The sequence below is a fragment of the Durio zibethinus genome, chromosome 6 (assembly GCF_047325235.1).
Source record: "Durio zibethinus cultivar Kanyao isolate XHJ-2024 chromosome 6, ASM4732523v1, whole genome shotgun sequence".
Lineage (NCBI taxonomy): Eukaryota > Viridiplantae > Streptophyta > Magnoliopsida > Malvales > Malvaceae > Durio > Durio zibethinus.
Genome location: NC_143167.1, coordinates 20,653,429 through 20,668,234, shown reverse-complemented (window position 1 = coordinate 20,668,234; position 14,806 = coordinate 20,653,429). Strand labels below are relative to the sequence as shown.

The 14,806-nt window shown below is 26.5% G+C and overlaps 2 protein-coding genes across 6 annotated transcripts; both read left to right on the top strand.

The window, feature by feature from the left end:
* The first annotated feature begins 2,771 nt into the window (after positions 1-2,771).
* LOC149518485 (uncharacterized) lies at positions 2,772-6,219 on the top strand. Of its 2 annotated transcripts, none has more exons than XM_089763349.1 (3): positions 2,772-3,294; positions 4,980-5,035; positions 5,557-6,219. In XM_089763349.1, exons 1-3 carry the CDS (start codon positions 3,162-3,164, stop codon positions 5,767-5,769), a joined length of 402 nt encoding a protein of 133 aa, XP_089619475.1. In that variant the 5' UTR covers positions 2,772-3,161; the 3' UTR covers positions 5,770-6,219. The 2 variants fall into 2 exon arrangements, 1 of the variants encoding a protein (XP_089619475.1); XR_016343336.1 differs by lacking the exon at positions 2,772-3,294 and adding an exon at positions 3,803-4,162 and having other exon boundaries at positions 5,557-6,216.
* Positions 6,220-9,233: 3,014 nt separating this feature from the next.
* LOC111285731 (uncharacterized) lies at positions 9,234-10,895 on the top strand. 4 transcript variants are annotated; one of them, XM_022875315.2, is made up of 2 exons: positions 9,234-9,838; positions 10,385-10,895. In XM_022875315.2, the coding sequence occupies exon 1, from the start codon at positions 9,437-9,439 to the stop codon at positions 9,638-9,640; it is 204 nt and encodes a 67-aa protein (XP_022731050.2). In that variant the 5' UTR covers positions 9,234-9,436; the 3' UTR covers positions 9,641-9,838; positions 10,385-10,895. The 4 variants fall into 4 exon arrangements, with proteins under 4 accessions (XP_022731050.2, XP_022731049.2, XP_089618382.1 ...); XM_022875314.2 differs by having other exon boundaries at positions 10,382-10,895; XM_089762256.1 differs by having other exon boundaries at positions 10,356-10,895.
* Positions 10,896-14,806: the final 3,911 nt, after the last annotated feature.

Below are 14,806 nucleotides of genomic sequence, written 5' to 3'. Positions count from 1 at the left end.
TTTTTGAAATTGAAAGTTTTCATATATGTATTTTTAATTTTATATTTTTAAAAAATTTCATATTTTTTAATTTTTTAAAATATTTCAGTTTTTATTAAAAAAATTTTAAAATATTTTTAAAAATTTTAACATTTTATTATTTAATGCTGACATGACAATTAATGACATTGCATTTCTTAGACTTTTTGACACATGTTAGTATCTTATTGGATATTCTTATCACGTTAGCAAGTAGACTAATGGTGTTAGTCCAAAGTAGCAAAATGATGTAGAATTAAAGTTCGAATACCAAACTGATAATTTTATTTTTTTTAGGTACTAAACTAATAAAAAGTGTATAGTTCAAGAACTATTTTTATATTTAACCCATTTTCTGATTTCAAAAAGAAACCATCAAATAGAAATAGAAAGAAGAAGGATGACATGGAAACTGTACCTAAATTTTTATAAAAAAATTACCAAAAAAATTATACTTACTGAAACAAGTAAATAAACAAACAAGCAAAACAAATAAAAAACTCAAAAAATCTATAAGAAAAACCACCATCACCATGAACACAACAAGTCACTCTCAAAGCCAAAGCCAAGACATAATCAATACAAAAATTGCAAACTTTAAGCAAGCATCACCAAACCAAGAAGAAACTATAGACCATTAGAAAAACCAATAAAAAAAGGGAAAATTAAAAAAAAAATTCATTAGAAAATTCATATAAAAATCACAAGAAAAAAAAACTACAAAAAAAAAATCTACAAAAATTAAAAAAAAAAGCTAAAAATGAAAATAAGGTTTTTTTTTGTTTTATGATGAAGTTTTGTTAGGGTTTTTTATTTTATTAGTAGAAATAAGACAAGAAAAATGAATTAGTCAAAGGAAATAAGAAAATGAATGAAAGAGGAAAAAAGAGTTGTCGGCAACGATTGATGACAATGACAAGTGAAAAAGGAAAATGCAGAATAAGATAGGAAAGGCTTTTGGCCAAAAAAAAAAGTAGATGAAGTTTGTGAAGTTTTCTGTTAAAAATTAAGTAAAAACTAAAATCAAAAATCAAAACCTATAAATTAAAAATTCTTAATACATAGATCAAGTGTATAAATTTTAAAAAGTTTTAGCAAATTTTAATATATTTTTTAGATAGTCATTTTTAATAAAAATTTTGATAAAATTTTTGTTGTTAAATAAGTATTAAACAAATTTAAATTATAAATGGTATTTTTAATTTTTTTTAAATATTGTTAATATTTTCGTTAAACTCTATCAATCTATAAGTTTTTATTTTTTTATTAAAGTTTTAATTGGATTATTTTTATTAAGAAATTTCACAAACTTCACTTAGAGAATTTCATCTAAGTTTTATCCAAAAAGATTAAGGAATGAGCAAATAAAATGAAAGCATACAAGAAAGATGAGCCAGATATGACCTAGGCTTAGCCTATATCGATTTATGACCAATTGACATGGATCAAAACCAATATGTTTTTATTTATTTAGGTATATGTTTTATGTTTGCTTAATTAAATTTCATAATTTAGTAAGTAAAAATTTAGTTGAATGAAGTGAATAATAAGAATGGTAATTTAGAAATTTTTGGAAACAAAAAGAGTTTTCGAAAAGTTGTGACTATTTTATTAGAAGTTCTTAAGTGAAAAAAAAATTTTGGACACCTACTAAGGTAGTATTTGGTATGAAGTAATCACTTAAAAAATCATAGTGATCCATGCATGGTGATTAAATCAACCCGTTTGGTAAACCACTTAGTGATTTTATGTGGTGATGGTTTTAGATCACTAAGGGTGATTAAATCATTGTCTTAGAGGATGATCTAATTCTTATTCAAAGGGGTGGGAAACTTTTATTACTAGGTGAAAAGATATGTAAAACTAATAATAGTTAATATTACCGATTTAATATGTGAATTAAAACTTGCTTCTTCTTAAAATTAATTGTAATTATTTTATATTATAATTTTTATATTTTCAAAATAATATTCATTGTAACAATTTTAAAAATATTTTGTGTGATTTTTTAATTTTATTAAATTTATTTATAATATAATCTTTGATTTTAATATATTAGTTTTATTTTCTAATTCAAATATTTTTTACATAATTTATAATATAAAAACTAGTTTACTATCAATAAATATATTTTTAATTTAATAATTTAATTATATTTATTGTGAAGCAAATAAAATATTGCTAATATTTTATACACAAATTATTATATTTAAATAACATTAAAATCATTAAATTGTGTTGCTATTATAATATATATGGTTATTTTGATAATTTCAAACAAAATAATATTTGATTTTTAGTAATACCAAATATAATAATATTTAATTACTAAATATTAATTATTCTTAATTAAATAAAGTGATTTTAGATCACGAGTGACGAAGTCACCTTAATAATAAAATCACTTTGATAATTAAATTATCATGAGGATCTTGAAAATAATACCAAATGCTATCTAAAAGTATTGCGTATTTGTATTAGAAGATTTTAATTATTATTCCCATAATATGAATTATTTTTTTAATAGATATGAATATATAAATAAAGACAAAAAAAAGTATTAAAAATAATAAAAAAAATTTATGAAAAATAAATTTACCATCTACAACATCTATATATAACTTTATACAAAAAGCATCCCTTGGGGGATCTAACCTTGACACCTATTTTTTCTTTTCATTGACCATTTCCTTTGCTTAACACCTGGATGACAGTTTCCAGGTTGTTCTACTCTCTATTTTCATAGTTTTAGCTCTTTTCCATATTCATTTTCTTTTTTATCGCTAAAACAAAAAAATATAAAATCAAACAATCCCTTCATCTTACTCGAAAATTCTTACCGTCTTTGCACAAAGAAAGGAGAAAAGAACAAAACACAAACCCCCACTCCCAAAAAAAAAAAAAAAAAAAACCAAAACCTTAACTTAAAAAACAAAGGTCAATACCTTTTTCGATGTCTTTATTTAGGACTTCATTTTGTATCACTGAAGTAGAAATTTCTCGGTTGACATTGCCATGTGGAATAACAACAATAATGGCACTCAGATAGCACTACCGGGAACTAAGGATCCACCATCCGCCACCTCCAGTTGTGTAGCTTTTGTACGCAGTGCTGGCTCTGTAGACAGCTCCACAGGAGGTAAATGCGAAGCTGGAGGAGAAGGCTCGAAAATGGATGCAGTTTAACTCTAAGAGCTATGAAGATAAAAGAAAGTTTGGTTTTGTCAAAACACAGAAAGAGGACAAGCCACCGGACCATGTCAGGAAGATTATCAGGTGAGCTTTATTATCACATTCTATTGGTAATTTTCAGGACAAAGTTTAGTTAGCTTTATTATCACATTTTGTTAGATTTGTGAGCTTTATTTTTTTAATATCTTTTCGATGTTATTTCTCTATATCTCTCTTTTTTTTTTTTTAAGATTTAGAGTGTTCTATATTTTTAAGTTGAAAATCTCCATTGAGGTTTTTAGTTTTTGTAATTTTTAAACATGGGAATTTTGGTTGTCCTAGAATTTGTTAAAATTAGAGAAAAACTTTCCTATATAAAAATGATCCTTAAGGATTTTGGTGATGATCGCTTTTTTCTTAATAATTTTATATTTGAGCATGCCATTACCGGTGGGTTGTCAGCAGGAATAAGATAAGAATACACAAAGAAATAACATGTGGCATCCAATAGCTTCTACAGGTGTAAGTTTTGTTTGACTCATCTCTACTTTGCCTAACATGTTTCAATGGCTCTACTCTCTCTACCCTCTCTCTCCTCTTCTTTTGCCATGTTCTTTCACAATCAAGTGTTACCTTTTTGTCCTTCTCTTTCTAGATGGATCGTTCATTTTAATGGCCTTCTCTTACTATCTTCTCCTCCTTGAAAACTCTCTCAATTTGCAACATTGGATTGGGGAAATGTCACCGTTTTATGAAAAGTCCAAGCTTTAAATCTTGACTTGATTAAAGGTGGCAGAGCTAAGTTTTCAGTCAAGCTACGATTCGGGTCAATCCTATCTAACCTGAGAGTCTTGAATCGGGTGGAAACCTACAGGGAATGAAATAATGAGAAGGAAGTTATGGTGGAGAGTTTTATAAATATATCGAATTTAATTTTAATAAGTCGATTGTTTTTTGGTCTTTTGCTTGGATGGTAAGTTTTAAATCATTTTTGTAGTTCGATTTTTGTAGTAATTAAGTAATGAGTTAAATGTAGGATGATTGTAAGTGAAATGTACAGTTTTGCATTTGTAAAATTGGCTATCTTTGGTGCAACTGATTGAGTATGGATTCTCTGCATTTTTTTATATTAATGAAGACATGTAAAAATTTTGTATAAATCATAGGGATTTTGATCAAATTTTTTTTCAATGGTATGATTTTTTTCTTTAATTTGTTTAAAATATTTGTTGCTAGGTTTGCATTTTATTTTATTTTATTTTTATTTTTCTAAAATATTTGTTGCATATTGCATGGATGGTAATCGGATTGGGTTTTTTTTGTGGATTGGTTTGTGTTTTTTGTATTGGTTTGTGTTTTTTGTTTAGTTAGTGTTTTTTATGCAGGTATTGTTGAATGTTGTTGGGGATTAAGTTGAAGTTCATTAGAAATTTTTATTCTATAAATTTGCCTTTATTGCAACAGTTGTTATATTGAACAAGTATTCACATATCCCACATGTTTCAATTTATCTTAACTAGAAAAATGCATTTGGTATTGGATCTGAACCATCCCTTGCCTTTTTATATGGATCTGTTGATATGCTTCACATGCTTAAATTAGCATAATCATTGACTGTTGGTTGAATCAGGGCTTCATTAAACATACAACAAACCAGTGCTTCCTGTCATTATTATTTTGCATTGAACATTCAACTTATCATTATCATAATTAAATGTCATTTGAAACTGGTTATCTCTCATTACATGTTCATAACTGTTGGTTAACTTTGTTTATCTCTTGATGCAAAGTTCGTGGTTTATCTACTCGAAAAACCATAGCGAGGTGGAACTCTATTTTACTAATGGCAGGTTTTGGTCATTTTTGGTTTGATATTCTCTGTGGCTTAGTTGTTACTTTCTAGGTTCATGGTTTTGAGCACTGAAAATGGGTATGGCTTAAAACGGTTGTTGAATATAGAGTGAAAAATGCATTTGAATCATAAGTTGCTTTAAAGGGTTGCAATACCATTCTACCAAGGTATTGTAACTTAATGTGTTGTTATATTTAGCTTCTTGAACAGCTTGACGTCTTTTAGCTAAAATAGTATATTAATCATGCTATTTGAAGGAATTTTCCTATAGTTCCCCTAAATTATGCAGCATTTTCATGATATGTATGAAAGTAATATTAACTTTTTTGTTAGCAAATACTTTTTTCTATAATCTATAAGCTGTTAAACTTTTTAGTTGTTTATGCAAATTTTGCTTGATTTTACTAAAAGAACATCTGTGTTAGGCATTGTAAATAATGAAAATGTTCATGGCATTTAAGTTACTTAAGATTATATCGAAAGCTGAGTGTTTGATTACCTTAATGCTTTTCCAGATGGAAGAACCCAAGAGATTTAATGCACCTGTTACATATGCATCTCAGTCATTGCAAACAAATGTTATTAGATCAACTGAAAACCATGGAGCATCACATGAAGTTCACATTTTGCCATCAGATCGATCAATCCATGCAATTGTATTTTCTAGAAGCTTCCCAGTTTTTTCACCCCTTGCTCATGTTACAACAGCAGGTTCAACTCTCGTATAGCATCAATTGCCCTTCAGTGATGTAAAAATGCCTACAATGTCCATCGGACTGTCAAGTAGCCATTTAGGAAGGGATTTGTCTTCATTTGCATATCCCAGGGTTGAAAGACCACAAATTAAGTTGGATGGAGGATCAAGTGTGACTTCTTATGTCTCCCAAGTACCAGGTAATTCTCTCTTCAGCCATGTCTCCTTCCCTTGTTAGCAAACAAAATTGAAGGACCCTATTTACATATCATTTGGAATTTTTTGGGGTTTGAATTTAGTATTATCTAGAGATTTGATAATATGGCATAATTCCTTTTTCCATGGATGGGGGAATGGTTTTCTTGGCTTGCAATGATGTTCTATTATAGCTTTCTACTATGGTCATATTATGGTCCAACTTTTTTAAAATTAGTAATTAACAATGTTAACTTTCTCTTAAATTATTATTTTGTATTAACTATACATATTATTCTAATTTTTAATTCAAATATATACCAATTCAAAAAAATATTAAAAATTATTAAAATAGATTGAGCGAAGTCAAGCCCAACACTAGTACATTATTAACAAAATGTTATAATTATTTATATTTTATTTATTTTTCTTTGATTTTAAATATTTTTATAAAAATGTTAAAATTTAAAGTATTTTATATTTTTAAAATTAAAAAATTGTGTTGGTTACAAACAATATGGAAACGCAACAAGAAAAATTTAATCATGGTCTATTAAATATTCAATATAAATTCTTTTTCTTTTTAAATGTTAAATATTTGTAATAGTAAAAGTATGCAAATGAATTTTTTTATTATTTCATAGGAGAGATATTAACTTACATTGTTGTAAAATTTTTCAATTTTATATTTATTTATTTATTTTTAATAGATCCAAAAGATGAGATTAAATCTTTTTTTACTTGTCTTTCATGTCTCTTAAATTTATTAAGATCAATAATTTAAAAAAGTATTAAAAGATGTAAAATTTTTTTAATATAACTTGATCTTTCGCCTATTTTATATTAAAATAATAATAAATATCTTAAATAAAAAATTAATGGAGAACAAAATCATTTCAAATAATTACAAACATTCTAATATTTTAGTATCAATTTCTTAATAACCAAAGCAATTTAATTAACCCCAAGCGTAACAGGGATGAATATCAGCACAAGAAAAATCAGGGTTGAGAATATATATTTTTTTCAACTCTTAATATGCTTGTATATGTTTGCTTTGTTGCTAATGGAAATTTTGTTTGGGTTTTACCCTACTTTTGTGGTGGTTACCCATCCATGGCTAATATTGAATTTTATCCTGAAATTTTATTTATTATTATTGTTTTTTTGGGCTTGGATGATGGTGATGATGGTTGTGATGAAAGGAGATAGGGAATATAAAATTTAAGCAAAGGGGTGGCTAATAGATGGATGTTTGGTGACAAGAATAAATATAGATGAGAGATTTTACGTAAGAAAATAAACAAGAGCGACGATAAGCGCTAAAATGGTACTATTATATATATATATATATATTAATTTTTTAATTTTTTTGATTTTATATTTAAATGAATTTTTTATTTATTATTAATTAATTTTATATTAAATGTTTAATATGCTAGGAGAGTTTATATTTGTTGTATTCCCTTGTTTATTACATTTTTTAAGTTTATCTTGTAATAATTTTGCCTACATATGATAGCGATTTATTAAAATTTAATTAATTATTACACATCTATTAAATCATTGATTGTTTATTAATTTATATTTAAATTGAATATTTTTACTTATTTTTAATTAATTTTAAATTGAATATTTAAAAATAAAAAATTGAAATGAAAGTTTAAAAAAAACGAAGATCAAGGTAGGAATTGACGACGAATGCAACATGTAATGTTATTCTAAGAAGACATACTTTTGTAAGAAGACTTTGGTAATGTAGTATGCATTACTTTTGTTTTCTATGATAAACCTTCAACTTAAATTTAATTTAATAGTAAAATGTTAATGTACAATAATATGATAGATAAGTTTTATTATGCATAATAGAACTTGAATAAACCATTAATATAGCAGATTTTGTATATAAAGTATTATATATAACAATATATTAATGGACAATGAGACTTATCCTTTCCGAATTTTTTGATTTTATATGTCAAGCGTTCAGTTCTGCTCTGCTCGACCGGAACAGAAAGGAAATAATAATAATAATAAATATCCATTATGCATATAGAAAAGTATTGTAGATCATCAAGTTAAATCTAGAGCTTCAAAAGTCATAAACTGGGCCATATTAGAAATTCGAGAAGTAAAGGTTTTGTAGAGCCCAGGGCGATGTAACGTTCCAGATTCAACTGGGGAGTCGGTTAACTGGGGGACAAAACAAAACCTATATACAAGACGAGACTTGTTGAAGTTGATCCGTTGAAATTGAAACGTAAAAGACTTCGCCTTTGCGGAGCTAGACAATTATAATTGTGTTTCTCCTATGTCTGCTCCCTTACATTAATTTCCTGTTTTCTGCTTCAACGACCTTAATCCCCTGTTTGGCACGAGTTCGTTGAAGTATATCCATCAACCATACCTGTTAATGAAAAAATATCTACCAAATATTTTATTCATTTTTATAAATAAAACCACAAAACAAATATTAATAAAAATATCAAAATTTTAAAATATATTGCAATTATATATTAAAATATTGAAACACAAACAGATAGGATCTACCTGTTCAGTAAAACTGTTTATGAAAATTTGAAATATTAAAAATTTTAAAACAATTTATAATCTTAAAATTTTTTTTTATTATCTTCTTTAACGATAAAATTAATAAAATTTTTTTCTATATTATAAATAAATAATTTTTTAAAAATCCTAAATTCGTTGCCGAACATAAATAATTATGAAGATAAGGTAACACATTTGATAAAGAAAATGGAAATTAGTAATCAATTACAATTACTAACTATTCATTTTTAGAAAATTAGTGTGTACAGGGGAAGAAAAGTCTATTCATGGTGCTTGCAACTTCAAAAGAATTTAGTACTTTTGTATGTTTTTTACGTGGTGAGTTAGGAGTCAGGACGCATCATTTGTTTGACCTTGGCTCCACCATTAAGGAAGCGTATGCCTATTTTATTCATTTATCTAGTGCAAAATTATGGACCAATTCAACATATGTGGATAAATATAAAATTTAACCTTGACTTAAATTGATTTACATAGCTATCAAATTAAATTGATTTACATAGCTATCAAATTAAATTTAAAACATAAAATTAGCTTAAACTCGAAAATGACTTGTTTGTTTTCAAAATATAGACAATATTATCTACTGTTACAGGTTGTGAAATGAATCAGTGATCACGTCGACAAAGATATCATTGGTTAGGACACGTGGAGGATTAAAAGTTACTAATAAATTAATGGTAAAAAAGCAAAACATTGGTTGTAAAAAGATAAAAGAAATCAGCAAGAATGTTCTGTCCAAGTATGAATCCCGTCTACAGATAAATACTCGTCTGTCTGACATCTTTTCCTAGCCTTTACTTTCTGTCCTTTATTTCTGCCGTGGCTGTTCACATTGCTTTGCAGTTTTCACGTTCCAACCTCTATTCAAAATTCAATCTCAGTTCTCAGATCAAACAAAGAAAAAGCAATTCTTCTGCAAAGGAAAATTAAAAATGTGTTTGGTATTTCTGTGTGATGAAGAGAAGAGAGAGTTGGGAAGACAGCAGGCGCCTGGGTGTTGTCCGCACTGTGGGGGCAAAGTAGAAGCTGTGGATGTTGAGAGCCAGTGGAGGTTCTGTTTCTTAGCCATTTGCTTCAAGATTAAGAGAAAATATTCCTGCACCTTATGTTCCAGGCGTTTGGTCTTGTCTTACTAGCAAACTTCTAGATTCCTAATTTCTTCTTCTTTTTTATTTATTTATTTATATTTCTTTTTGGGAATGTTGTTGAGAATTCATTTCTTGAATGTTTAGCAGACTTTTCTGTTTCAGGACAATGTGAAAAAATCTCAAAGCATTTGAATGGCGGCCATCGAATGCTTTGATCCTCATAATTGTAGATGCTCTGCTTCCGTGGTAATCGATTTTTTTTTCTCTCCCTTCCCTTCCCTTCCCTTCCACTTTCTTTTTCTGTTCTGCCATGATCAAGAGGTTTCTAAGCTTTTTTTTTTTTTTTCAAGAAAGAGAAAATAGATCTGAGATTCCATTTTCTTCTCCTAAATATATATATATATATATATAGTTTAACACACAACATTAATTTTCTGGGTTAGAAACTTCTGCATTTGTCAATCAGCTTAAAACGAAATTAAATTCTTGATTAATGTAATTAAAAATTAACTGGAAATAATATCGTATATTTTAATGCTCGCCATTACCTGATTATTTATTTTATATATATAGCTGCAAACTTTTTCCTTTTTAGTGAAGTATATTTTTTTTGCTCTACACATTTATTATTTGTGAGATTAGCACTGAAGCAGTTTTTTTTTTTTTTAATAATACTGTCAAACAGTACTTAGTTTAAGTTGTATGTTTAATAGAATCAGATATGTTCTGCCTTTCTATAAATATTTCAGTTTTCATTTCTTAGGAAAATGATTTATTTGTTTCTTGAAGAAGGGAGCGGGCGGAAGAATCAGAGGTTATTTCCTTTAAGGTGTGTTCGGTATCAAACGGAAAATAGCAACAGAATTGTATGAAATTATTGGTTAGAACTTAGAACACAAAGTCTTTTCCCAAGTCCCGACTTCCGACTATCGGATCAACTTGTACTTTTTTTTTATTCATGCCAAACACGCGATTAACTTTTTTTTTTTTTTTGGGGGGGGGGGGGGGGGTGTGGTTTCGTTCACCAAATGTACAAACTTGTCTTGTCTCGCATTTGAGGGGGAAGTGGCTGATATTTCGCTTTCCTGATTTAGTTCAACGCTGAAAAACCAGCTGCAGTGTAAGGTCACTGTTATAGAGCAAACCGTCAGCAATGACCAACGCCTAAGAAATATCGCCATTCTACTTCATTTTACTGCTCAAATCACTTTTTCTTTTGGAGTTTTAAATATTTTCTTTTTATCTTAAATTGAAAGTTGATCTAAACTATAAAAGAAAAAGAAAGTTAATATTATATCTTTCACATTCATTTTTTTTTTAAAATCTAAAACTTTTTTTTTGTATATTTCATATTAATTTCTAATAATTAATATTGTTGAATTTGAATATTAAAAATTATTATGAGACATCAATATTAAAAAATAATTTTAAAATATCAAACTGGTATTTTTTTTCTACCATTTTCTTGTCTAATTAAGTACGAACAATCAATTTAAGACGGAATAAGCATTATAAATTAATATGTGAGACGTTTTAGGGATCGAAGACTTAACTTTTTTTATAACATTAATAGTATAAATTAAATTTATACTCCCACAATCACTTATTATATTTCATATAAACAATTAATTAGCTAAAATCAGATAAGAAAACTAAATGATGAAGCAACGTATAGTTAAATAAAATTTAATATAAAATTAAATCAAATCCATAGAACTGGTACTTAGGTCTAGGTCTTTTCTTGATACTAATATAAGGTTTGATTCTCCTTGATACTAAGATAACGCCTTATTCACGTGCAAGACACAACTTTTCATGCTTTTGTTCGCGCACATGAAATTGGCAAGAAGTGTAAAAAAAAAAAAAAAAAGTACAACTTGAGGTCGGTGCAACAACTGAAGAGATAAGGATCCCTAGAATTAAAGAAAGATTTTCCAAAAATTAGAAACTGCACGTCAACATTTTACACGTTTTTGTAGTCTAGGAATTGTATATTTACCCAAATTAAACCACCATTAAAATTTTTTATGAAGATTACAAGTATAAATAAAAATTGCATTAATTCAATGAAACATTATTCGACATATCTAGTTAATTCAAGAAGAAATCAATGAATAAAACTAATAATATAAATTTGGACTAAACTCATGTTTGATAAGAGTTAAGCCTAAAACTTAAAGATTTCAGGTTTCCTCCTTTTATTGAGACAAGGTTTTACCACTATATTAATTTTGATTGGCTCTAATAAGGTTGATGTTTGATCTGCCATAGAAATTCTATATTAATTTATGTTCAAGTAATTTGTTTACTACCTCATAAAGGGATTTGTTAACAATTAACATTTTTACGTGTGGGCAATATTAAATATTTTTTCAAAAAAAATCTTAGTAAATTACTATTTTCTCTTTTAATAATCTTAATTAATATATTTGATTTTCAACAGGTTAATTAATTCATGTCTAGTTTACCTTTGTCACTTCGAAAGAAGACAGAGCTACAGGATCCGCTAGCAGCCGTACTTTAACCCAACCCAATCGCATTAACCCTACTTGGCCCGTTTAATCTGTGTTAAATTTCAACTTGGACTAGTGTTGACCAGACCCAAAAGAAACAAGCCCAGGTCTGATTTGAGTTGGGTTTTAACCCAAACTTTTGGCTTTTTTTTCTTATTATTTATTTATTTAATTAATTATTTATATCCTACTTATTTTTTTTAAAAATTGTTTCAATTATTTGATAATAAAAAATATAATATATAAGATATAATAAATATTCAAATAAGATTTATTTTAATAAATTTGCATATTTAATTTATTTTAAAATACTTTTGAAGTAAATGAATTTCTAGAGTTATATGAAAAATATTGAAAAATACTTGATAAAATTTTTATATTTAAAATTTAAATAAAATAAAATAAAATTGATAAAATTAAAAATAAAAAATCTATTTAGATAAAATAATTTTAAGATAATATGAGATTAATCAGTCTTATATTTTATATGAGCAATGTACACGTTAATACCTTATTAGCATGTATTGTGTTTCTAAACTTAATTTTATTAAGTAGATCAAAATTTATATTTTTAAAGAATTTTAATTAAGTTTAAGATTCATTTACATGAACAACCACATCTAACACAACAAAAATGATGGCAATTCTTTTTTTTTTTTTTTTTTATCTAATTGACGAGTTATCGTATCTTATAACAATACAAATGGGTTTCTCGCGGAAATCCTGAATTTCTAGTGTAGGTGGTAAGATTTGTTCACATAATGCTGCTTGGTTAGTGGGGTTTAAAGCTCATTTGGGTCGATGTTCAAATATAGTAGTTGAATTGGAGGCATGGGTTGATGTTCAAATATAGTACGTAGTTGAATTGTAGGCGGTGAAAGTTTGGTTTGCTTCTTGCTTGGGAAGAGGGCTTTAGGAAAGTGATTTGAGTTAGTTGCTAAAGTTAATATGGACTTGATTAATTCTGCTGATATTGCACTTCACTCTTTCCGTAGCTTAATTGGTGATATTTTTGAGTTCAAGAGAAGAGAGTGGCGGTGTATATTTTCTCATGTATTCAGGGACGCCTAGACTCGGCATGTGAAATGGAGTTGGATTTTGAGGTTCTTCATTAATCACCTCCTAGTTTAGTTTGTGGGTTTATTTCACCGGATGTTTGGGTGTGGGGTTTCTCCAGAGGAGCGAGGATGCTTTACTTTTATCTTTTATCTTTTTTGTAACTATCGATGTTTGCTCATTTAAGTTCGTATCGTTTTGGACTTTGAATTTATTCAAGTTAATCGAGTTGAGGATTTTTTTTTAATCAAATTGGGTTCAATTAATTCACATCAAATTGGGTTGAATTCAAATGAATTAGACTAAGTTTTTGGATTTACGTCAGCTTAGTCAGCTTTACCATTGATACCGGAGAATGTTGTTCCCCAATTTATATTGAAGCATGGTCATTCCCCAATCCAAACATGGCATACTAATGTTAGGGTACTTTTATTTTAATTATATTTTCTAAAAATATTTTTAGAATGTTTTAATTATATATTTTCAAGAATAAATTTTAGAATGTCTAAAAATATATTTTTTCTCAAGAACAATTTTTTTAATGTTTAAATACATAAAATATTTTTTTCTCTCAATGACTTGCCATTTTTTGTTGATAAAAGAAAATTTACATTTCGTTAGCAAGAAATTCTTTTTCTTGTTTGATTTGTAATTTTTTTGTTTGTTAACCTCTTGTTATTGATAATAATATAAACAATATATATTTTCTAAAAACTTAAAATAGCATTTAAATAAATATTTTTATAAAATTAATTAAACAATAAATGTTTAAAATAATGGAAGTCATAGTTAAAAACTATCAAGTAAAATAAAAAGAAACATACGATAATTTATTTAAAAGTTTATATTTGATGTGTTATTAATGAAATAAATATATAATAATTTAATTAAGAGTTTATATTTGACATATGGTTAGTGTAAACTATAAGTTTATATTTGATATACTATAATGAAATAAACATATAATTTATTTAAGAGTTTATATTTGATATACTATTAATGAAATAAACATATAATAATTTATTTAACAGTTTATATTTGACATATGATTAGTGTATAATAACTATACACCATCCATAAATTAGATATTTAATGTATTATTATATATAAATTATATATACTGTCAATAAATTAGATATTAGATGTATTATTAATATATAAATTTTATATATTATTGGTAAATAAAAAAATATTATAAAAGATATTATTTCATTGATAAATAAATATTATAAATTTACTCATTAATAAAGTGATACTTAAATAGCATTATCATTTGACTCATTAATAGATAATATTATCATTTGATTAATTGATAATGTATAATAAATAAAATCTATATACTGATAATATATAATATATAATATTTAAGAGCATAGACAATATATATAATATATGTATAATATATAAAATTTATATACTGAATATAAACTTTTTATTTAAATGGTAAATTGGTATTTCCGTTATCCAATATCTTATTTCATCATCCAACAAAATAGGTATAATCCTTTCATAATTATTTCGTTTCATGAACGCATCACATGCCCCGATTGAAAGTAATACATCTAAAGTGATAAAGGTCATGTTCTAACCGAAGTAAGAAGAATAATTAGCTTTTCTTAATTTTTTTAAAAAATCTTAATTAATT

What these genes read in the sequence shown, in the direction of transcription:
- LOC111285731 (XM_022875315.2), top strand. Translation starts at nt 9,437, where the DNA reads ATGTGTTTGGTATTTCTGTGTGATGAAGAGAAGAGAGAGTTGGGAAGA.
- LOC149518485 (XM_089763349.1), top strand. Translation starts at nt 3,162, where the DNA reads ATGCGAAGCTGGAGGAGAAGGCTCGAAAATGGATGCAGTTTAACTCTA. An exon ending in CATGTCAGGAAGATTATCAG is followed by an intron (nt 3,295 to 4,979) that starts GTGAGCTTTATT and finishes CTTGATGCAAAG; the next exon opens with TTCGTGGTTTATCTACTCGA. An exon ending in GGAACTCTATTTTACTAATG is followed by an intron (nt 5,036 to 5,556) that starts GCAGGTTTTGGT and finishes ATGCTTTTCCAG; the next exon opens with ATGGAAGAACCCAAGAGATT.